The 25845-nt window shown below is 32.5% G+C and overlaps 2 protein-coding genes across 7 annotated transcripts in view; one reads left to right on the forward strand and one right to left on the reverse strand.

The window, feature by feature from the left end:
* The window catches only part of LOC133200175 (caspase activity and apoptosis inhibitor 1-like), a 327434-nt gene that overhangs the window by 237362 nt on the left and 64227 nt on the right, over positions 1–25845 (forward strand). The window contains exons 1-3 of one of the 3 annotated variants that reach the window (XM_061335950.1): positions 14421–14508; positions 21867–21943; positions 22194–22263. The exons of 1 other annotated variant lie outside the window; for it this stretch is intronic. The gene's annotated coding sequence lies outside the window, so the exon portion shown is untranslated. Of the gene's footprint in view, positions 1–14420; positions 14509–21866; positions 21944–22193; positions 22264–25845 lie in introns of those variants that run through there. One more of the 3 variants, XM_061335952.1, reaches the window with a different exon arrangement.
* On the reverse strand, positions 800–14492 carry LOC133200169 (uncharacterized). 4 transcript variants are annotated; one of them, XM_061335937.1, is made up of 2 exons: positions 14367–14492; positions 800–8542 (listed from the first exon to the last, which is right to left on the reverse strand). In XM_061335937.1, exon 2 carries the CDS (start codon positions 8431–8433, stop codon positions 4576–4578), a length of 3858 nt encoding a protein of 1285 aa, XP_061191921.1. In that variant the 5' UTR covers positions 8434–8542; positions 14367–14492; the 3' UTR covers positions 800–4575. The 4 variants fall into 4 exon arrangements, with proteins under 4 accessions (XP_061191921.1, XP_061191922.1, XP_061191923.1 ...); XM_061335938.1 differs by lacking the exon at positions 14367–14492 and adding an exon at positions 13821–14187; XM_061335939.1 differs by lacking the exon at positions 14367–14492 and adding an exon at positions 12411–12633.

A 25845-nucleotide genomic window follows, 5' to 3' on the forward strand; every position in this document is an offset into this window, starting at 1 on the left:
GCCAGAAATATAAACCAGTTAATCATAATTTATCATTTCAAACATATCAATATTGCTAGTCATTTTAGGTAGAAGCTTCACCTAATCAACAATTTAAAAAAAAAGGCTGGTATAGAGCTGGTTGCACAACGATATATATGTCCACCAGATAGAGCTGGTTGCACAACGATATATATGTCCACCAAATAGAGTTGGTTGCACAACGATATATATATGCCCATCAAATAGAACTCTCCACCTTTGTTTCAGCTTTGGTTGTACAACGATTTGTCCACGAAACAGACGTCCAATGTAAGAACAATGGAGAATTTTTAAATATCTCTAGTTTCCACCTACAGTGTTTGTTTCTGGGTCTCATCCGAAAGTTTTTTGTTTTTTTTAAATAATACAGTATAAGATCCCTTGACACTTGATAACTCTATTACTGGATTACATGGGTTTGAAAATTTACCAAGTCGTCGTCATTTCAAGGAAAATACATTTTTGTCCAGTTTATATTCTGAAAATTATTTTACTTTTCTCTGTTCAAAAATGTACACCATCTTCTGTTTGTCAATTCTACCTCCTTCTAAATTCAAGGGAACAATCATCTTTTTACCAAGTGGTATGCACCACCGATATCCATGAACAGAAAATCGTAAAATACTCTTCAGGTTTGGAACTGGGCAAAAATTAATTTTACATGAAAGGAACGAGCCAAGTTAAATGAATATTAATTTGACAAATATATAAAATTAAAAAAAAAGCCCTGGCTTAAAGAGTGCTAGCTTTAGAAGTGATATAACAACAAAAGCATAAGTAACATTTCAAATTTATTGCATACAAAACACCATCATGGGACAGTGTGTTGGTGAAAAAAAAAATCACTCCACTATACAGAAATCGTAACCAAACAGTATGGACAAGAAAACCATGGTAACTTGCAACAAAATGAATGTCAACATATCTCCCTTTACTGGGAAATGGAAATAAATAAAATGGACAAAACACAACAAAATATTTCTGTACTTAAAAAAAAAATCCTATATATATATATTTTCAACCACTTGGGGATTTGACCCCCCAACTAGTATCAACTAATTCATAATGTGAAAATAAATTGAAACTAGTGGCAAGAGGGCTGTTAATTGCACAAAAAAGAATTTAGTGAACAAAACTTTAAAGTTACTGCAGAAATGCAATGACAAATTTACAGTGTATTTTAGGCATATCAGAATTGTCTAATTACAAATAATTACATAATTCTCACCTTAATTCTGTATTAAGAAAAAAAAACCCTAATCCCATTTGGACAAGGGTTAACCCGTATCATATTATTTAAAAAAAAAAAAAAACACTAACACATATGCTAAATAATTACCATATACATGTATAATTTATGTACATTGAAATACAATCAGCCTATGCCACTACTAAATATAAATTATGACTAGCTTATTTTTCACGATTTACAATTTTCCTTCCATGGTGGGAAAACTGAAGTGGTGCGAGGTAGTTCCATTGGGGGTCCACCCTTGTACCAAAGGAATGCGACAAAAAAACTGACTAGCTCCATAACATAAATACTAGACGTGGGGAAAAAATGTATCAAGAATGGTTCTGTTCTTTAGAAAAATACAAAAAAAAAATCTCTAAATTAACATAAGTATAAATTACAGTTGTACAGAAACAATGTTTCATCAGATGCTGCAAGGATTATTTTTGTTTTATAGATTTTGGCAACTTTCCTGTGAAAAATGTTACAAATTATTAATGTAGGTGAATATGAATCATTTCGAAAGAGAGAGAGGGAATTCACATGTAGTTAAAACAGCTGTTAGTTAACATAAAAAGTTGAAAAATGTCGAAAATATGTACAACAACCAAGTCAAAAACTTGTTGATTTACCAAGTCGATGAACAGTGATCAGTGAACCTTTAAAACTAACCAACAGATGAAATCATGATTTTATTAACAGAACAATAAATTCCTTTCCTATTAAAAAAAAGGTGTCGATTTTGTTGTTGTTGATCAAGAAAATGGAAAGAAAAGAAGGATTAATGGTTTAAAACTGATGACTCATCTTGCAGTTTAATTAAGTACCATTTTGAAAATGACTGACTAGATTCACATTAACATTGGAAAACAATGACTTTTTTCATTGACAAATTTCAAAGCCAATAAAGAATTGTGATGGAAATAAATCGTATTTTAATTGATGTAATTTCACATTAAGTCAAAACTTATTCAAATATTCAAACTATTTCAATGAACTTTTGATTTATGAAAAAAAAATATCAAACCAAATTTGAAGATCAATCATTTTAAATATCTTATATAAGAGTCTGAGCTGTTTTGTATGCAAAAATTTATCAGGAAAACTCATTTGATTTGAATATATAAATTAAAAAAAGCTTCTAATGCAATGAATCAATGTGGCCATTTTTGTATCTTTTAATTGACAATTCTCTATCTTAGAATTGATTGCAGGCATCATGGAGCAAAAAGATACATTGGATCTGTACGTTGTATTCATGCTAATTAGTTGAATGGAGTTCTAAGAATTGATTAAACTTTAAAAATATGTGTAGATGTATGATAAATTGTGGAACCATGGTTTCAACAATAAATATACAAAATCAAATTCATGTACATCTACTAAATAACTCTCCTATGTAAAAAAAAAGTCAAACAAGATTATATAGGGTTAGCTGATAAAAACAAGAGCCACACGATATGGCATATCAAAAATATATATAATTTCACTTCAACCGCAAAGCTAAGTGGAAATGGGCATGAAATATACACCGATGCTCCAAATCCTGGAAATACGCTAGGAATGAGAGGAAAAAAACGGGATCAACCAATCCAGAAACACCACACAAATTACAGGATCAACCAATCCGGAAACACCACACAAGTCAAACAGAGATTACATGAAAAAAATATTACAAACACCGTACACATCAAATTAATTAATGCAGTTATATTACTTATGATTTGCAAGGGGACAAAAAAAAAAAGATTTGATTGTGTTTAATATTTTGTTTCTCCTAACCTTTAATCCAGAATAATAAAATAAAAAATCTGATTGGAAACACTGAATAATCATTTGTAACAATTTTTAGTTCTGTAAAAACTTCAACATGTGGTTTTTTTTTGGCAATGCACTTTTGTAAATAAATAATATTTACAAGTGGTCATGGAAGCTACTTGTGTTTAAAAATATCGTATCACCCTAGTAAGATCTTGGCAAGACTTGCAAAAATAGGTCCCCATACAAAATGTCATTATTTACTTTACATGTCTAGTTTAGTTTTTGCACTTGACCACCTATATTGCTTACATGTAGTATGCATGTAACATGGGTTTTTATTCCATTTTTTGATTGAAGAACTGTGTAACTCATTAATGAAGTAATGAAAGTACACAACAAATTGTGTACAAAAAACCTGCACACACAAATTGCACATTTCATGTAATGCCCCCTATAAAAAAAAATGTCACATTTTCAACAATGCATTACCACAGACTGTGAAGTATTTTTATAATTGTGAATACTGTGTTTACAAAATCACACACAAAAACATGTCTTTAAAAAAACATCAAGTGTATACATGATCTAATAAATAATATTATGTCATTTAAAAACTTCACAAGAACACATACGTACATGGATCATTACTCAAGATTTTGCTGAAAATGTTCCCTGATTTTCATTCAATTAACATTTAAGACATACAAAAAAATTGTACACTGGTTAGAATTATAGGGTTATTTCGATTAGGTTAATATATACATCAAATACAAGTATCTTACAAGGCTAAGTACTGGGCATTTCATCGGCTTTGCAGTGATTTTACTTGGGAATGAACATTATTATCATGATTATTATAAAATATCATGATTGGGTATACATACTTATGTATATATTCCAGTGCATTCTATATGATTAGATTACATAATTTGCACTAGGACTACAATTTAAAAAAAAAAGGGGATTTATACTATAATACTTAAGTGCATATTAACTGAAAACAAAGTTTGATTTAACATTGCAATAATACTGAAACTTCAACAAAAAAATCTCTTTATAGGGGAAAACTTACATAAAAACCTCATCCCGCAGTGCTGCCACAATTAATGAAAGTAGATACTTCAAACTATACTAAAACTGACTCTTCTGAACTAAGGGTAAAACCCTAATGCAAAGGGGGTGATTGCAAATAACGGTAAAGAGTTTTTACCTTTTTAATCAACAACATAACAATAACAAAATAAATTAAATGCGAGTAATATTACAACAAAAAGAAACTTAGATTGCACATCATTTTTACCAGTATACAGGCTAAATAGTAAAAAAAATCCCAAAACAAAACAAGAAAAACCCACCGAACCCCCTTCACAAGTATCATCAAAATCGGAGTTTTTTCTCGGCATGGATATTAGTCCATAACCATGTAAAAAGTCTTGAGGCTAAAAATATTATTCATATATGAACTGTCTAATTTTCAAAATTATCAGGAAAAAAATTCCTTAGACTAAGGGACATAACCAATGACAGGTTACATGAACACACATATCTACAACAATTTCTTACTGTTCCATTGGTGCCAGATGAAAGGTTACAGTGACTGGGTTTGTCATGCGGTGACGAACAGGAAGCTTGACAGCCATTGAGGAGCAGAAGTCAGATTCCAGAGAACAGTCTTGAATTTTGAACAGCTGGAAGTTATCATTGCAAGAGTCACTCAGAGAGTCACTTGGAACATCCATGTTTTTTTCCAAGTCATAGCTGCTCTGATCTTTATAAGATGTGTACCGGCCATCGCAATGAACGCGGGTCATGTGATGTCGTAGTTGCTTAGAGAACTTGGTTGAAAACGGACAAAATTTACAGTTCAGACGAGTGTTTGGTAATTTATTATTTACACGGAAGTTTTTGTTTCGGATGTGCTCCTCACGAATATGCAGATGACACAGAATTGGTGTTGCAAATTTAAGGTTACATTTTGTGCATCTGTACTGCTTCATATTTTTGGCTGCTTTTTCAACAAATCGCTTTACTCCAGATTTATTTTTGACATGTAGCACTCTGTGTTCTTTCAATTCATGCATATACACATTATTCAACCACTTGCTTTTATAGTCACAAATAGCACAATTGTAAAGTTTTTGCTTGGCAGTGAAAGAGAACCCTCTTTTCATAGCAAATCTTGGTTTGGTTAAGCTTGATCTGCGTTTAGGACCAGGTTGGCTTTTCTCCTCTGTGTTGAGACTGACTTGAGCATTGTGCTCTTGTATCATGTGCAGATGCATTGAAAGTTCACTAGGAAAAGATTTCTCACAAATTCTGCAAGTTTTCTTGTCAAAGCAAAGATCCATCCCAGCATTCATCATTCTCTCCCTCACTTCAGAAGGAAATGGTCCAGCTCTTGCATGATCCTTCAAAATGTGGGCATTCAACCACTTCTGGTTTTTGAAGCGTCGATCACAGAGATGACATACTTCACTGTTATATCCTTCCTCTGGATTCATCTTTATAGGAGAGTCTCCCATTTTCATCATCTTTTCATCTATTCCTTGGATTCCAGGCATGTTGCTATCAAGCTTGACAGTGTGTGGACTTGGTAGCATTCTATCGTGCATGCTGAGATCTGTTGGCAATGATGAATTACTCTGTGTTTCAATATCTGAGGTAGAAGGGGACAGTGAATTTTCGCTTGGAAGGATCCCATGCTTGTTTAATTTATGTGTGCGCAAGAAATACTTGTTGCAGACCTCTTTGTTGCAGATGTCACAGCTGACTCTTGAGGAATTCATGGGCTCCTTCCATCTCCAAGAGTGCTTCTCAAATCCACTTTTCTTTTTGCCACTACTCATGCCACCATTCATGCTTAAATTTAGTGGTATATTGTTGGCTTGTTGGAACATCATTGGACTGATTTTGCCTGGAGTTGACTGAGGAATATCTGGTGTTGAAATGCCATGGATGTTCAGTCTGTGTGTTCGAAGGAAGTATTTGCTGCAGAACTCTTTCTTGCAGATTTCACAGTAGGCTTCAGGGTCAATCCCCATTTTCACAAGTTCTTCATTGGATGGTTTTTCAATGTTGGTGCTTGGGGACATTGGTTTGTCTCTTGGCATATCTCCTGGTCTGGAGAGCATTGGCATGGGCATAGGCATGGGCATAAAGGATGACATTTTTGGACTGAACTGTGGGAAGTCTTTTATTTTGTCTAACTTGGAGACATGTTTTGGACTTTGACTAGGCATATCTTTTGGCTCCTGCTTCACTGCATTTTTGATGAGTTCAAAGTCTCCAGTTAGCTGATGTTTGGCAATACGGCTAGGATCAAACTTGTTGTCCGTGGCTGAAGTGTCAACTCCATGTACTTTGAACTTGTGTACTTTGAGGAAATATTTATTGCACAAGTCTTTATTGCAGATGTCACAGGTTACACGGTCTGCAAGTTTTGCTGCAACCATATTTCCAAACATTGTAGTCATTCCGTTGTCAGCCATCTTGGTTTCACCATCTTTTTCATTTTCATTCTTTGATCCAGGAGATATTTTGGAAGCCTCTTCCTTCTCTCTCATTGCATATCTGAAGAATTCCTCTCGTTCTCTAAAGGAATTTCTAATAATTTCTTCAGTAAGGGACCCATCAAGACCTTCATTCAACATGCCATGAACTTGGATGCGATGAATACGGTATGTGTACTTACTGGCAAACTCTTGATTGCACAATCCACAATAGGTAACTGAGTTTTCAGGACTAGATGAGGAAACTAGGGATGTTCCATGTTTGGGACTAGGTTCTGATTTGATTTGACTTCTGCTATCCATAGCAGCCATGGAGGCTAAAGGTTTTTCTGGAGGAGCAGACATCATTCCTTCACTTAGTGGAAATTTGAATGGAGGCATCCCAGGCATTCCTGGCATCCCTGGGAGGAATGGGAAGTCCTCCATGAAGATTCCATGTTTATTTGCTTTGTGGACCTTCAGAAAATATTTATTGCAGAACTCTTTGCAGCAGAGTTCACAGTAGGCCTCCTGGTTATTGGAGTTTGAGTCTTTCTGAGTTGATCCTGGTGAAGTCTGACTAGTAGAGCCTGGGGATGCTGTAGTTGTGATAGACTCATGGTGAGAAGTGGTAGGGAGTGGCTGTGACATAATGGGTGGTGTAGGAATCTGTGATCCTGGCATAAGAGATCCTGCAGGAAGAAGCATGGGAGCCATGAAAGGGTTCAGCACCATAACACCAGGCATGTTGGGCAATCCAGTCATGTTTGGAAGTGAGTGAGGTATTAGAGGTGAATTGGAAGATACAGATGCAGAGGTGATGGCATCAAGTTGAGCTTGCAAGTCCTTCTGTCTTCCTCTCTTGCTGCTGGAGCCTGATCCATCTGGAGGTGCAATTCCATGGACATCTTGCTTGTGCTTCTTGAGGTAGTATTTGTTACAGAAGTGCTTCTGGCAAAGTTCACAAAAGTCTTCCATATCCTTGCTAACTTTAGGTGTGGAAGTGGAGTTGGATGAGGATGAAGCTGTTGGTTGAGTATTGCTAATGGATGACAGTGGGGTGCTGACTGGGGGTAAGTTATCTCCCTTAGTTGGTGTCATTGCATCCATTTTGGTTGTCTTGGGAGGTTCTGATGCTGGCAGGCTCTGGATGAAGTCCATCACTTTGAAAGATGACATGGACGAAATTGGTGGTTGGGGCAAAGACTGTGAAACTGGAGAGGTGATTGGAACTGATGGAACATTGTTTTCCTGAGGTAGTGGCATTCCATTTCCTGCAGCACCAAGGGAAAATGGTGACAAAGAATTGTCAAAAATTCCATGCTTATTTGCTTTATGGGTTTTCAGAAAGTATTTGTTGCAAAATTCACGATCACAAAGTTCACAATATGCATCCTGATGAAAGATACGGCTTTGACCATCTAGTTTACGACCCTCTTCATCAGGGTTCAGTTCCTTTGGCAATCCATCTTCATCCATCCTCTCGACAATTTGCTCCTCTTTTGCAATACCATTTTCAGGGAAAGCATTTCCTGCAAACAATTCACTACCAAGTCGATGGTATTTTGTAGGAAAATGTTCATTGTTATTTTCCTTCGGATCTGAGACAACTTTTTCTCCATCTGGAGAATCATAGTCTTTCATAGGTTGGGAATGCAGATGAAGGCTTCCTCCATTGACTTTCCCCATTGGTGCGTGTTCCTCCATTTCAGATTCTGAAACATTCCCTCCTATACCGTTTCCATTGACAACCTCCTCAGATGTTCCACGATTTGGAATAGAACCACCTCCTTCTGATGCTGGATCATTTTCGGCACTGTAAGATACCCGTAATGGCTTACTTTGCTTACGTCGATTTGATTTGGACATTTTATCAAATGCTAACACATCCATGGCTAACATTTGACTGGCAGTTGCTGGAAGATACATTCAGATCTCTGTCAGTTACGTCCAAGTTTGATGATTTTTCCCCCTTTTCTTATTTGGTTTCTCCTGTTGTTAGACCTTCCATTGATGGCACATTTATGATGTTATGTATCTGTAAAATAAAAGAAATTCTATCAATTTTAAAGTTATTGAAATTTTTTTAAACAATAAAAAAAATTTTAATTTTAAAAAAATTACTTTCCTGGGGCAAAGATATGAAACAATTTAGATCAATAAATATAACATAAAAATACTTCAAGCTTACGAACTCATTTCCAATACATATAAATAGATATATACTGCGTTTTAAGATGATCTACATGTACACGATGTAGATGAATATTTATGAACATTCTGCGCCGTAACAGCTCCTAGACTTCATGTAATTAAGACCCCAAGTTTTTAATGTAGACTTAGAAATGGCTATGCAGTACAGTTAATTTTGTACAAACGTAATATTACTTTCTGGTATATTACAACACCCCTGAGGATGTTATCCAATAAGTGAAGATGTTCAAAAACACCTTCCAATCAATAAATCAAACCAAATGCAGACATCAAGACAGCAATGTTATTTCATGAGCACCAAAATATCACTTTTATTTATATGATGAAAAACTTTTAACCCTTAAGTCTGGCTTTCATGTCCCGGGGTCACTCAAAACATAAAGCTGGACATAAAAATGACAAATACTAATGTTTTTTTCTCACAGTTTAAGACGCCAGTATTGTTTCTAATTTTGTGGCCTTTACATGGATTATGTCATAGATGTATTAGATAATGAGCACCCTAAAAAAGATGTTATCCATTAAAATCATTAAAATATATCCTCTAAAAATAATCATGTCAAAAATATCAAATTACATTATTACTTAATACATCATAAAGTTACATGTATCTGTAAGCAGTCTATTACACAGTAAATAAGGCAATCCATCACTAGTGCCAACTTAATAAAGAAATTTAAAATTCTTTTTTTTTTAAATCATAAATTTTCATGTCAAAAATTTTACTGAATATACTCTTTTGATACATGTGTTATGAATAAAACCCTCACAATCTATTTTTAAAATATGTTTTTTGTTTGATTTCTCCTGAGGAACAGCTGTAAGCATTGTTGTAGAAGACACAGAAAACATTTTGCAGGGGATTACTTCCCTTCTTGCATCTGCAGCAAGATGCAGAAAGCCATTTCTTTAACATCACTGCCTCAGTCAAGTTAGGGACCCAAGTTTGCAGTTTTCAGAATAAATGTTTTAAACTTTCGTGACTTTCTAATATTGAAATACAGGCTCTAAAATTTCAAGAAAGCTCAAAAATATTTCTCAAGATATTTTGATGAAATATTCCAAAACTCCACTTTGAAGTGGGGGAACACATGATGGCTATTTGTTTTGCAATAAACCAGAGTCAGTTTTATACATTTAACATAGATTAAACCTGTTCAATGCTGCTGAACTGAGTCTGTAAATTGTTTTAACTTCTTGCTATAAAACATGACTACTTGCCAACTTCAAAATGAATGTTAATTACACATTCCAAAATAAATTACAAACATTTATAGTTAAGGTTTTATTTTTACCAAAAAAAAAAAAAAAAAAAAAAAAAAAAAAAAATGGGATGGGAAAATATTGAAATCACAACTATAAAATAACTGGGGCAATAAAAAAAAAAAGAAAAAAAAAAAAAAAAAAAAAGCAACATTTCTTACTCATGCATGGATTCTTGACACAATTTAAATAGACTTAAAGACAATTTCTAAATTTAAATTTTAACATTCAAAACAATTTTCAATTTTCTTTTTTATTTTTCTCCTTTTTTTTCTTTTTTAAATTGAATTGAGTCAAACAAAAGATTTAATTAAAGCTACATTACCTTTGTCAAGTCTAATTGTATGAATTCTCCAATATAAACAATTTCCTTTTCATCAAACAGTGCTTTACTACATGTACTACACTTCCACGTCCCAGACCTTGCACAACTTATAGATCAGCTTTAAGTTCACAAATGGAAAAAAAAGCCTTGAAAATTTGCGTTTATAGACACAGTCACTAAATCTGCTAATAGTTACTGGTGTTTTTTTTTTATTATCTCAAGTCTCGTGATATTATATCTTGTAATAACACACAATCTGCTTGGCAAAGAAAAATTATTTTTCAAGTTCATTAATGCAGCATTTTAATGCTCAGTGTTCAGTGGTCAGTTTGCTCAAAACCTTACATCCAGCATAAATATGAATATACATCAATAATTGACAAGATATTAGTTTTCAGTTAATTAACAAGCAAACCCTAGCTAGCTGCTGGCCATCAAGCAAAAGTTACAAACAGTGACTAAATGAATGGGCAGGGTCTAATTTCATCCAATGAAATTCATTTGTAAGTACTACTGTGTTATTAATTCCCTTGATGCTGTACAATTATTGAAAAAGAATGTTGCAACTCTTAACAAAAGAGTTCCAAAGGTGTCATTATTGGTTTCATTTGTATAAAAAAAATTCCACCCTTTAACATTCACAGAATGTCAATTCCCTTTTTTAATAGTAACCTCAATCAGATATTGATTAGTATTTTATGAATCTTATCTACTGACAAAAACAGAGCGAGAGTTAACTTAACATAATCATGATAATTTGAATTATTGGACAAAGTTGAAAAAAGGACCCACCTGCCCAAAAAAGTGGTGATTTTCACACTCTGATAGCTATCTCAATTGATTACAAATCCATGAAAGCTACCTGCTGAAAGCACAATAGACACTATGAATATCCATCAACGAGTGATTAAAACAGGTTAAGTCTCCCAACCATCTACACTAAAATGATTGACAGCTCTTGTCCCTCAGGTAAATGATAAATTTCCACACTTTTCATACCTGTACTAACATACTAACATTCAACAATTAAGACACTAATTAAATACCATCCTACACATACCTTTATATGTTTCATTAAAACATAAATGTAATACATATTAAAAATTACCTTTGATCTTCATTGCATAGTTCCTTTCTATGGTTTTTTAAAACTGACCAAAATACTGTCAGTTTATTAACAATGTTTTTTTTTTTTATTTCTTCATCGGATTCATAAATATTTTATTCCCATCAACATGGCCTTTATTGATTTCATTGTCTAAACAACTAGCTGCCACAACATTAATTTCTTTGAGAAAAGTTCAAAGAAGTTTAATATTAATGTTTTTCAGTTCTTTTATCTGTGAACTTTAATGACTTTCAAAAAATCCTATTGAAAATTCCATTGTAGGATTATCAAATTTTGTGAATTAAAACTGGACTCTATTGTGTTCTGTAATTGTGTTAAAAGTCCCACCAACTGTTGTTATATTGACTTAAATTGTGGACTCTGTGTTTATTACATAGCATGTTTTGTTTTCAATTGAAATCTTTAAATCTAATGATGTAATTTTAATCCTCTTGACTTAAATTTCACAATAATCATTCATGGTGTTTTGAAACCTATAAACAAAACCCTAAAAATAAATTTGCCTTTCTTAATCACTTAAACCCTTGTTGTGACTTTATGTAATTTGAAATTCTGATAAACTAAGCATGGTTTCAATCTGTTTATCTTCCAATTTCTCATTTCATTGGGGCTTTAATTTGCATCTCAATGAGTTCAAATTTGATATGGTTTCAATCACTATATACAGAACAAAGTCTTAGCAGTCTTCAACTATGGACTACACAGCGTTCTCATAATTTATTCATCAGCCCATGTAAGAAGAAAATTTTTCACAAATTGTTGCTAGATTATGAATCAATATTTTATCTATAAGAAGTAAGAAAACCCCCTTGCCAGCTTGCCATTAATTATGAATTCACATCTAATATACAACAGATGCTATTGGTACACTGCTGTAAAGTTCTGTGATTCAAATAAAGTAATCCCCTGAAAAGCATTCTCTCAGGAATTTGAAGGGGAAAAAAAGAAAAAGGGGAGAATAAAAAAAAAACTAACCTTCAAATATAACAGCTGTACATGTTGGCTTCTTTAGAAGACTAACTCTAAATGTCAAAATTGGTGTTGTAAACATTTGTTTCGTTTCTCTAAGTACAACTTTTAGCTGTACGTTTTTTTTCTCTCACTGTGCGTTTTGATTACAGAAATGATCAGCACATGGTGCCAATTAAACAAATGCAGTTCTTGTAGGTTCTATAACAAATTAATGTCCAAAGTATCACCTTGTCTATAAATAAATACATAGAGATAACCCTATCTGAATTCACTGTTCTCTAACAATGCTTATCAGTTATGATCTCAATATTTTAATGTAAATTCAAGTTCAACTTTTGGGCTTTGTGATAAATTACACATGCAGCTCAAGTCATGAGAGATAACTGCTAACATTGGACAGAAACTGATAATAGCCTTGAAAGAAAAAGTTGATCACTACAAAGAAAATCAGCTTCAACAGAATTGGGGCAATTTTTTATAGCAATAAATTTCTTTATATCTTCCAGTCAAAAATACTTATATGTGGCACAAAACATGATAAATGACAAAAACATGAATTTTGTCCAACTTTCAGTCATAAAAACGGGCAGGTAGTGTCCAGTGGTAGACATTAAAGAAGTCAATTCACAAGAAGGTTTATTCCCAAATTATTACATCGATACTCTGGCCTTTGGTCATTTTTTATAATCCTACATGAAGTTTGATAGATGACTTTGGTTGATCATAAACCTGTATATCATAGAGGGATGGGTCAAATGCCTACACTGCCAATAAAAACCTTCTGGAAGACTTTTCGTGAACTTTTGATAATCCCCACTCTTCATTTTAAAATGGGATTTTTTTTAAACATCAGAGGACAGTTCTGCACAAAAGACCAATGACAGAAGAAAGGCTTGACAAATTAATTTACAAAATCAATCAATTATTATTCGCCTAAGTAGAAAAACAGATATGTCAATCAGCAGTTTCTTGTAAAAGATTTTTTCCTCATTAAATCTGTAATCAGACACTTGAACATCATACTTTCCACTGTATCAATTTCAAAAGAAAAACCAATCTCGTGACATTCAACTGTCAAGTTTCAAAATTAAAACTGCAGAAGCGGTTTGAACAAAGGCCGAAATTCAATCAATTTTGTTCTTGTTTACAGGTTAAAACTGTGATATTGGCTACAACACATGTTCTCTGAAAACTGACAAGGTGTTGTTGATTACAAAGAAATTCACATGCACTCAATTAACTGTTAAAAAGTCTGAATAATTCCTGGAGAAAGAAAATCTTCCAATCTCCTTCATGCAGACATGTAGAAAAGTTAATAATAAAAGGGGACCTATACACAATTTGTTTTTCTGTCTGTAAAATATTTTTTTTTTCTTTACGATACAACGCTGCAAACGTAAAACAGATACTGACCTTCCAGTGAAAGTTACATCTCCATCAATTTTCCCAAAATTATTTTTGAAGGAAAGTGTCAGTAAGACAGCCTTTTGTTTTTGTTCTTTTTTACGATAATGCGCTCTAGCAACCTCCTCACACATTAAAGTGCGTTATTATTTATCCAACAGCAAACTTATAACTAAATTTAGCAATTTAGACAAACTTCAAGTGATATAGAAACTCAAAGCAACGGACAGTTAAAAATAGAATATCCCCCAAAAAGCATGGCTCCTTTACGCCACTGATGTGGTTGCAGCCTCATCGAGATTCGTATGAAATATGCCGAAGCAAATTGACGGCTAAATTAAAATTTAAATAAAAGCTGTCCGACTCTGCGAATGGACAAAAAGAAATTTACGATTGATCGATAATTTAACGATTTCACGTTTGCAGTGTGTGTATACGTACCAGAAATTTAAATGTCAATAACTCCAGTCACGGAAATAAAATCCAAGAAAGTAAATTAATTACACTTCATATATTGCTTAATTAAAACTATTGATAAAACATCTTCGACTTTACCTTCTTCATCAGCCGTCACACTAACTCGCCATCTTGTCTTTACCCATGATGCTTTAGGACTGAGTAAACTAATGGCGGAAGTTTGAAGGGAGCACGTTGAGATTAAAAACCCACTGCTCAAAAACAGCTGACCAGTCTTTATGTAAGTATCCAACAGATAAACTGTGTGTTTATTCACGCTGCCCCAGTTTAACAGTGATTGAAATCATCAGTGTGTTTCAGTATCGTATATTCGTAAATTAAAATTGACATGCGAATTTAATCGCTTGGAATTCACGGGGCCGTATGTTTACAATTTACACTGGCTATTGTTTTCGTCCAGAAAAATCAATTCACAGGGGGCTTGACACATGTCATGAACACGAAACTCACGCCTACCAGTCTGAACTAAAGGGGGCTGGGCTTCTTAATACAACATTTAAATAAAACTTCAAATCATAAACAGATGCTACTGCTGACGATTTCCAAAATAAGTCATTTTATTACCATGGAAACGAGCTCGTTTGACACTCAAGTATTTGAACAAAATTAGAGTTTCAGAGATGGTTTGGGTATTGATTAGATAATAAAGTTTATGGGTTCTTGTTAAATTATGAAATTTAAGAATACAGTCTGGTCCATTTTTTCCGTTGATGAATAACAAAAGTAGCTGACTGGGAACACACTTTTGTGACATTATATGGGCGGATTCCAGAAAATCTTTTTCAATGAATGTTTTGATTTTTTTTTTTTAGAAGTAAACAAAACAGCAATTGAAAAAAAAGTGGAGCAATTTAAGTAGCCTTCAAAAAAAAAAAAAAGAAAAAAAAGAAAGCTGAAAAATAAATGACTTCTAAATATTGAAGTGCATTATTGTTTATAAAAATAACTAGATGCAGACACACTTTTATTTCTTAAAAAAGCAATACTTTTCAAATGATAAGACATTTTATTAAAACAGAAAACCAACACTGTTATGCAGTTAATCTGAATTTGCATACATGTATATATCAAGTTAAGTGGACACATAATCAATCAATGAATATTGACCATTGGTCAGAGTCTATTTCTTCTTAAGTGGAGAGGAATAATGTATTTTTCAAACATATCTATTATTAGGTAGGGGGATGGGAGTGGCAGGGGGTCTAGGTTGGGGGAGGGGGGTAGACATTCAAATGTGAATATTATCTAACAGATGATATATGCATTCAAAATGATTCCAATGCAAAATAATAAACATCATGCAGACTTAGTAAGTTTTCCTTTACTTAAATCCCTTTTGTATTTATTTATTTATTTTGCATAAACCAGTATATGCAATGCCATGATATTTATTTTGTTTAAATATTTTTTTTTTCCAAAACATGTATTTGTGTTAAAATCCAAAAAGGACAACCCACCCACCCCCCTTTCCATGAAAATTACCATAATGAATGTCATTACAGGAGGTATATCTCACCTTCCACCTAATACCTATAAGCATTTTCAAATGTGTCATCAATTCGATTAAAATATTTCATAATTTTAATAGAAACTGGATCATTATCTGGTTTCAAGTTTTCTCAAAAAACTTGAAACTTGAAATTGTTAAAAAAAAAAATCTTTCTGATTTGAGCTAGTACTGTAGATTCCTTATTTATGCGAGTACTTAATATCGCGAAATGGCTCTTTGCTGCCAAATCGCGAGAACAATAATTTGTGAGTGGCCGATTGATCAAGAGATTTTACATGGATTTCAGCCCAATAAAAATAAAAGTGAGTAATTTTATTTCGCGAGTGGTGCGTCTCGCGTATTTACGCGATAATTAATTCCTCACCTATATTTAGGAATCTACAGTAATTAAGTGACAAGCAATGTGAAAATGATTTACTTTTCTTTTAAATTAGTATAGATCTCTAGAAACAATGAGTGTCCCTAGTTTCCGAAAATATGTATCCTTGTATCTAATTTTCTGTATACACAGCAAGCTTTTTTGTAATCATCATTTTCATCATCATTATCATCATAATCATCAATTTAAAAATTTTCCAGCTTTTAATTAGTTTTAACAACTATAGGAACCAAAGCATGTTGTAAAAAATGTTACTGACAAAGCCATACATTAACAAATGACCATTTAAGGTAGTAACTAATGAAAAAACCCCAGAAAAATATGTTTTGCAGTAATGTCATTTTTATTTCTTCTGTTGGAATTGTTGAATGAAAGTAAGAAATAGTAGAATCAAGGTGTTAATGATGTATAATAATGATATTTAAAAAGATGGGGTTAAAAAATTGTTCCACGTTGTCTTGTATAAGAAGTGGTAGTTAACTCCAAAGTTATCTGTAGCTTCAGAGCATATGTACTCAATTTTCCACTGCTGTAAAGATTAACACATTCAAGTCTTCAAAAAGGAAGGGTCTTTATAAGTAAATAGATAAGTGTTGTGTGAAAGAATTGTAAAGTCAACTTACTTATAAACATCCTTTTTCCTTCTTAGTTCTGAACTGTGAAAGCAAACATTTTAATCCCTGAGGCCAAATGTAAACTTAAGTATGTTTTAATTTGATTAGTAACTTTATCTGAACAAATAGATTTACATCAAAGAGGATATGGGATTTTAAACAGATGTTTTTAAATCAAATATGATAAGACATTGTACATATATATACATTTAGTATCTTGATCATGGACTGAAATTATAATCTTAAGTAAGGCTTGTGTGAATCAAGCCATTGTATTTTTAACCAGATGAATAAAGAGTCTGTTTAGAAGATCTAAATAGAATTTCCAATAAATTATGGCTATTGATTTTTTTTTCTCAAGAAAAACTTGTAAATTAAATCAGTGCCATTATTTTTTACTAGTTAATTCTATTGATTATTGAGTAATTAACTTATTCAGGTAGCGGCAAGATTTAGAGAATGTGATTATATCTTTGGTATCATATTGCTGTTCAGCCACAGAAACAATTTTTTTTTCTTTCAGCAGTTTGACCTTTAGTTTCTTTTTACCATGCAACCTTGCAGACACCTTTGCAAATTTGTATAGTAGCATTTATAACCCCCCCCCCCCCCCCCCCGGTCCAGTATAACTTGCTTAATGAATGTACAGAAGGATGATAATAATAAGTTTAAATAATTGCTATGAACTTTCATAAATAAAATGCATACTGCATTTCTATGATTTAATTTGCATATTAACTGTTGTAATATTAAATATTAGAGGAAGTAGTAAGTTAAATGAACTTGCTTTCAATCCATTTGATTATTCAATAAAATTTGTTCAAAATAGATGCACATATATATATACCTTTGGGAGTTAACATTTTGTAAATTTGATGTTAAGTGTTTTGCTTAATTTGGGGGGAAAGAAAGAGAGAAAAAATGAAAACAAAAAAGACAATAAGTCTGCTATGACCTAGGCATATATAGTCAACATGCTGACCATTTCTTTGTAATATTCTCCTTAACACTTGTACATAACCTCAAATACAAGTCAAACATTTGCATGGACAGTTTCATAAATGAAGATGTCCAATCTTGTTCTAGGCTATTTATGTCATTTTTATTGTAGAAAAGGTTGTCCCTTGAATTTGCCTTGTCCACTAAGTGCAGAAAATTGTCAAAATGATTGACCTCTGCTGTCCAAACATAAAGTCCTTGGGCATGGAACTGGACTTGTTTTTCATTTTTGTTTTATTTATATATGACACAATTAAGGGAAAATAGGAGTAAATTAATGTATTTCATTAGTCACTTGGAAATGGTTTTGAAAGCACTTGCATATACATGTATATATATATATATATATATATATATATATATATATATATATATATATATATATATATATATATATTAATTCAATAAATTTCAGTAAGCAAGAACAATAAAAATATAAATCAATCTTTAATGTATGTTTCACGTCCAAGGGTATAAAACTGGAAAAAAAAGAACTGTATGATTTTAAATCGACCTCTTGAAACCAGTAAATGTTTCAGTATACCCCAGGGGGAATTTGAAATATTAATATTAATTATCCATCATTTCAAAATAAGATAAATTAGAGATACATACATGTAATGATTTATTGGTTTTTGAAATCTGGCAAAAATGTTTATTTTTTAGTCAGCAAAAATTTTTTTTTTGAAAATATGAGCAAGTCAAACTGCCAAAATGAATGTGTTGTTCTGTTTACATCTCAATTTCTGTGTTATTGAGTAATTTGTTTTAAAATTGTGAATACACAGGAAGTAATGTATAGTCACAATTAGTACTGTAGAATATATCAGGTAATGATGAAGATGATCAAGTGGGAGTGATGGTGAAGACATACCAGTTATAGTCTATTCAATATATAATGGATGATCTTTAACTATAGGGCACATACACTATTTTTTATTAAATAAACAACAATTTGGTCTAATTTATAATACAAGTATCTATTTTATGAAGGAATCTGTTTATTAAAATGTGTTTGAATGTTTTGCAAAAAGAGTGACTTTTTTATTGGTGATGAGGATAATTTTTTCAATGATGTTTGATTTTAATCAACCCCCAAACTTACTTTGATATCCAAATGTACAGCAGCCCCCATTGACAGGAGCTTGTGATCCTAGTGGATAAAAAAAGTCAAATGCATTAATTTATTTGATGAAACACGATGCATATTTGGACTGTCAGAAGACACAATTAATTTGAGTGCAAAACAGTTTGGGGAATTGTTTTAGAATTTAATTAATTGATTTTTTTAGTAACTCTAAGCTTTGTACCACTTCAGAAAATTTTAGTAAAAAAGGTTTTTTTTTATCCATGCCTTCTCATATAATGTAATCAGGATATATAGCATGTTGTTCCCTTTTTTAATGCCGAATATTTCAGCTTCTTCTTTAAAATGGCTGAGCCAATTTCAACTAATTGTAGCTTGATGAAGAGAACAAAACTGAATCTCATGGGTCCCTGCCTTAGTCTCCCTCCTCCCCCCCAGTCTTTAGCTGAAAGGGTTCAGCAAAATCCATCAAAATTTATTTTACTTTCTGAAAGTTTTTTTTTAAACTATGGATTAGCAGGCACACTGCTTGCATGACTATAATAAGCAGCTAATCCTCTACTAGAATAAGGAAATTATGTCCCTTGGGTAAACACAAAGCAGGCCCCAGGGAGGGGCTACGATGGTCATAAAGGGAATCCTCTTACTTATTGACATTTAGCAGGCAAACTGTTTACATGACTTTAATGAACAGTAGCAAAATTGTGAAATTCATGTCCTTTCTTTTTCTGTACTCCAAGATTTCAAGTAAATTATACATGCAATGAGCAGTTAGCACTGTTGCAAAATTGTTAACATGTTGATCTCACAAATATTTAAAATGCATTAAATTTGAGAAAATCTTCTTTACTTTTTATAGTATGAGACTTTAGCTTATGAAATGTGATGATTAAAGTTAAGGGTCCAGGGTTGTAAAATTAATATCACATAGGGATCACAGTTCCAGTTTCAGGTGGGACTGAGTTGGTCAGTGCCTGAGAAAACTAATGCTACTCGGGTGACTGTTACAGCCCATGGGTAGTACAGTCCATCTGTCATATTGACAATCGTAGTCTCAAAATTCTCATTAAGCAAAGTTATTTGGAATATCTTCATTCAACTTTCAACACACTTACATATTGGGAAGCCATTTCAACTTTCTGTAGATGTAATCACCTTGACCTTTCATGTGACCTTGACCTCAATTTTTCTTGAATTCATTTATTTATCTCGTTTGAATGAATATGTGGAACAATCTTCATTCACACATATACATGAACATCTCATTGGAACAATTTATATTACCTATATACATGTATTACTTTTGTCTTCTCTTTTGACCTTCATCTGACATTTTCTTTTCTGTGTTTTTTTCAATACCCTAAATGATTACGTTGAATTACCTCCTACAAAGAGAGTTATCTTGTAGGGAGCATCTCAACTGTGCTGACCTTATCTATTCTAGTTATTCTAACTATTTTAGTTGACTTTCTTTTAATTCCTAATCAATGAGTAGGCAGGGATTTTTTTACCCCTTGATTCCAGGGGCCGGGGCCATCAAGATTAGGAAAAATAGCGATATTTGGTTGAAATTGGGAAAAATATCTTCATACAAATAAATAGGAAAAAACAAAAGTCAAATATTTAATCATTCTTCTTATTTTTTATAGTATGAAGCTGGCTTAAACCAGCTTTAGTGATATGAAATAATAGCGGCTGTTGAAGTTCAGAAGCTTAAAAATGGCAAAGCCGCAGGGTATGATAACATTGTAAATGAACATATTTATACGTTGTCATCTTTTTTACCTTTATGTAAGAAGTTCTTTAAAATAACATTTGATAGTGGGTTTGTTCCAAATGAGTGGTTAATCGGTATTGTTTGACCAATTTATAAGAATAAGAGCGATTCAACTCAGCCTGAAAATTACCGTCCTAGGCAAACTGGAGAGACTGACATGACGAACGTTTATTTTTTAGATAACGATCCCGACTTTAATTTTGAAACATCGATCCCGCTTTAAAAATTATGTATGCAAACATCCATAGTATTCCGAATAACTTCTCGGAGGTCCTCGGATGGCTCGTACGTCGCACATAGAGAACATAAACACCTTTCTGTCATTGTTTTATTTTAATAATTCACAACTTAATACTTTTTTTTGATATTGGGAATTTTTAGGTATGATTTTGGGAAAAACATGCACTTTTCAGCATTGGGAATGGGGCCGAATTTCGGCCCCGGAGAGACCCTAAAAAAATCCCTGGTAGGGCATGACATAACTTATAACACAGGTTCATCTTGCTAGGAGGTAAAGCTTGCCTTAATTTGTGATTTGACCTTGATTTTTCTGCTACTTTTAGTCTCCTATTTCTTGATTCTCCTTTACAAGTGTAGCCCATAGCTGGGCTTTCATGTGGACTTGTATAATCTAGTTGAAAAAACATTGCCCTTTCTGTTTTTATGTCTTCCTCCCATCTGTTAATAATCTTTTCTTGTTTAATAAACATGATTAGAGGATGTTTTAAATGGGTTTATTTATGAATAATTTATTTTTCTGAAGAAAAAAACTTCTATTTTGATCCAAAAGCATGTTTTCAATACATGTATGTATTCCAGTTCATCTATATCCCTTTAGGTTTATGCAATAACTATTACATATCATACATATAAATCACTGTCATTATATTAATTTGCAAGGTGATACCCTAATATTTTTGCACCAAGGATGATGACCTTTGACCCTTTAAATTGGTATACTTATCTGATATTAATATTAATATGTAATGTTTGGTTAATTTCAATAAAAAATATTCTACAATTACCACAGTGTGTGTGTGTGTGTGTGTGTGTGTATATATATATATATATATATATATATATATATATATATATATATATATATATATATATATATATATATATATATATATATATATATATATATATATCTATCTGAAAAACATATTTATAATTGATTTGCTTTTCACTTGATTCATTATTACATTTTAGTGTACAGACTCCCACAAGTGCATTGATCCATACAAGAAGGACATTTCAGGATATAACATTGTCACCTGCCATTTTAGGTAATAAGAAGAAATTTAGCTCTCAAAAATCTGAATGGTATAAAGTTTTTAACATCAAATTTATAATGTAAAAACAGAGAAAAGTAATCTTTAACTAAAGCTTATTAGTTAAAGTCATTTTCATATAGAAATGTTAAGATAACTTTCAGTACTTTCAGTATTACTTGTATTTTTTCCCTGCACCACCAAACCTTTTCAAAATGAAACACTTAGAGTTAGAATTAAATGAGTTTATATTGTACTGTTTCAGAGGTTCCTCACTGAATCTGATTTCTGAATCATGGCCTGAGGACAGATTCATGTTTTCACTTTTCCTTTAAGTAAGTGATTATAACTTTGTGTGTTAAGTGAAATACTTAATTTTGCAGGAAAAAAAAACAATACGGTAATATTTTTTATGAGGGATATTTCTTTATCATGGCCAATTATAAGTAGGCTGAATTTGCAGTTTTGAAGTTGTTAAATCATTGACATTTTCAAAAACGATATTTTTGTAATAAAACATTTTAATAGGCAGCAATTTTTGGTCATTAGGTTGAAATCAAATATTACATCGCTTGCTTAAATACTTTTTAAAGACATATATGGCAGCTAACATTTGAAATGGGAAATTAATTGGCCTAAATAAATGTTCATTCTGAATCATGGACTATGGAGTCATATTTTACATTAATCTCTTGTGGTGATCCAAGGCTCTGGTGATAATTTTACACTAACTACAATAGGGCAGTTTCAGTGTGGTTTTTTGACGACTTAAGCCATACTCTTTGCAGCATCAGTTTTTGGAGACAGACGGTAGGAACAAATTAAGTAATCCGGGACGCATGCTTTTAATTTGTCACGAATTACTTACAAAATATGTACCATCAATGCAAGTTTTTAGGTGCAATTTTCTGGTCTGAGTTTAAAAAGAATTACAAGTAATTAACGTAAATACTTCTAATTTGACGTCTTGATCATGCTAAGTAAAAGACACTCTCTAATATTAAGTGGAAACAACACTGTTTCCACTAATTTTGTGCCAGAAAAGCTGACAATAGGGAGAATAGATCTGTGGATTTATTCTTCACAACTTCTGTTTTGCTAGTTTGTAGATAAAACTTACACTCAAACCAAGCATTATTCGCATTCTGAAAATGACATTTTCATTGGGGAAACAGAAAAACATCAATGCTTGAATTATGTATATAATTATACTACATGAATTGCACACTGTTTATCTGAAACTAGTACTGGTAGTTGTGAAATTATAGGGTTTTGTTGGATTTTTTTTTTTTTCCCTTTTCTTCAGTTTTACAAAATTACTAAGGCAATATGAATCATACGATCATGAAAAAAAATGTTTAATATATTTCACATGTGGGGAAAGGACATAAAAGTTTAGAACTTTTGCCAAATCTCATTTGTAAAATTTAATGAAAATATGATATGTCCAAACCAAACCAAAGCATACAATCATGAAAGGAATTTTTTAAAGTCCTTCAGAAACTTAAAAGAAATATATAGTTTGTGCCAAACTCTCTTGCTACCAGTTTTTTTTTTTACAGCTTGAAAAAGTTTTAGGATCCTTTTTTTTTTTATAAAACAGATGATATATTCAACTGTGGCACTGTCATTGTTTTCTATTCCCTTCCTGATTTGACCTATGTGAACTGAATTGCAAGCCAAACCTGTAGAGATGCAAGTGCCATTTAAAAGTAGTTGTACATTTTGCAACCACTTGTATTAAAGTTCAGGTTCAACAATGAGGATTATAGTTATTCAAGAACAATGTGACCACATATATATGAACAAAGTCTTCAGTCATTTTTAGTTGTGATGTAATCAGAAGTTACTATGATGACTCTCCGGGTTATTTTCAGTCCTGTTTTCAAATGATGAAACTTATATGAAAGCTCCAAGACATTATAGTGTAAATTCTCACCTCACACCTATCCTCTTTGTGCCCGCTGGCACATAAGGCCCCAGTGTAAATTCTAGATTGTTCAAATCATGGCCCCTGTGGAATAGGTGGGGCCACAATAGGAGGAAATTGTACATGAGAATATATTGAAAAACAAGATGTGTTTGTGAAACACTATGCCCCCGATGGTAACACAATTCTGGAGTGGAACGTAGACTACAGTGCAATAGTTATGGCCAATGTTAAAGTTTTTCAAATGTAGGTCAAAGGTCACAGTTGAGGTCACATGATAAAAAATTTCTGTACCAATGGAAAGGTCATAATGAACACTCATGTCAAATATTAAAGCCTTACCCTTGACAGCGCAATAGTTATGGGCTAGGTTAAAGTTGACAACTGACAGACAGACAGACAGGACAAAAACAATATACCCCCGGGATCTTTCGATCCGGGGGCATAAAAATTTCAAAATTCTTCTTCTCCAGAACCACTGGGCCAGAAGAGATAAAACTTATGTGAAAGCTTCTTGAGGTGGTGTAGATTCTAAATTGTTCATATTATTACCCCGAGGGGAAGGATGGAGCCACAGTTATAGGGGTCAATGTTTAATAGGATTAAAAAAAATCTTTTTTTCAAGAATTACTGGACCTGAAAAGTTGAAACTTTTGTGAAAGCTTTCAAATATAAAGTAGATTCTAAACTGGTCAAATCAAGGCCTCCAGGGGTAGGGTGGGGATCAAAGTTTTACATGGGACTCTATAAGAGAAAAATTCTAAAAGACCAAGTTGTGTTGATTCATTTCTTTTGAATTATGAACCCTTGATTAAAGTTGGGTAAAATAGGGATCACATTTTACATAATGTATGTATACAGGAAAAGAATTTTCTACTTTATAACCTTAAGGTCATGTTAGTCATATTGATATTGAAGCATCCCCATGTTGTGTGGATTCAAAGACCATTAGAGTTAAAGTGGGGCCAAAATATGGGGTCACACTTTTTCGTGGGTATATAAAAATCTTTTTAAAATCTGAAGAAGAACAACAGGACTCAAGTTACTCAGGTGAGTGCTGTGACCCATGGGCCTCTCGTTATACAATAGTGCAAGGTGTTTTGAGAGACATTTAATCAATTACTTATAATGTTAAGAATTAGAATAAAATGATGAACAATCAAACTGGATTTGTGTTATTTGTTGGAAAGCAAGGTGTTACATTGCTAGAAGAATATAGGGACAAAAATAATCTTTACTTGCTGAGTCATGACACATATCATCTACAGACCATCAGTCCTTGAAAGTATCATTTGAGTTTTGATTTTTTTTATTACCAATTTTTTGGTGCAAAAATGTTGCTTATTATATATATATACTTGTATTATATTAATATAAACACATGATAGTGAAATAAAAAAATTATTCTGTAACCGACCTTGGGGCATTTTGAAATTCGTGATGTACGATGTATTTCCAATCTATTGCTGAAAATTTTTTAAAAATAAATCAACTCGTAAATTAAGCTGATGTGAAAATTTATGTTCTTGACATTTATCAAACCTTTATTGTATATGATATATTGGGATATTTAAGATAGACTGTGTACTTAAGTTACCTCTTTGATACAGCCATTTCAAAGAATCTTTCTGGTATTCAAGGACATCTCATTGGATTATGTATTGTCAGGGAAATTTATGGTGTGTTAAATAGATCATTTGTCTTTTTAACATGCAAATTTGTGTGAAGCACAAATTAAACTTAAGTAATATAAGGTTTTTGGTTCCAAACTATGGAATAAATGATTTGAGATTGTGTCTGTAAAATTATTTTAAATCAACCATCAGTTTTGTGAAGGTCCTAGATAAACCTCATTATTAGACAAAAAGTTGAAGTTGTAAATTGTTCCTTTTAACCTTTTCAACCCCAATTGACCTATAATATGAATATAAAACTGATAGTGTACCACTGCCTGCAAATTATGTAAGCATTCTGACATGATATTGTC

Source organism: Saccostrea echinata, unplaced genomic scaffold, assembly GCF_033153115.1.
Source record: "Saccostrea echinata isolate AGI-Se365-2 ecotype Australia unplaced genomic scaffold, CSIRO_AGI_Sech_v1 ptg000037l, whole genome shotgun sequence".
Classification (NCBI taxonomy): domain Eukaryota; kingdom Metazoa; phylum Mollusca; class Bivalvia; order Ostreida; family Ostreidae; genus Saccostrea; species Saccostrea echinata.

What these genes read in the sequence shown, in the direction of transcription:
- LOC133200169 (XM_061335937.1), bottom strand. Translation starts at nt 8,433, where the DNA reads ATGTATCTTCCAGCAACTGCCAGTCAAATGTTAGCCATGGATGTGTTA.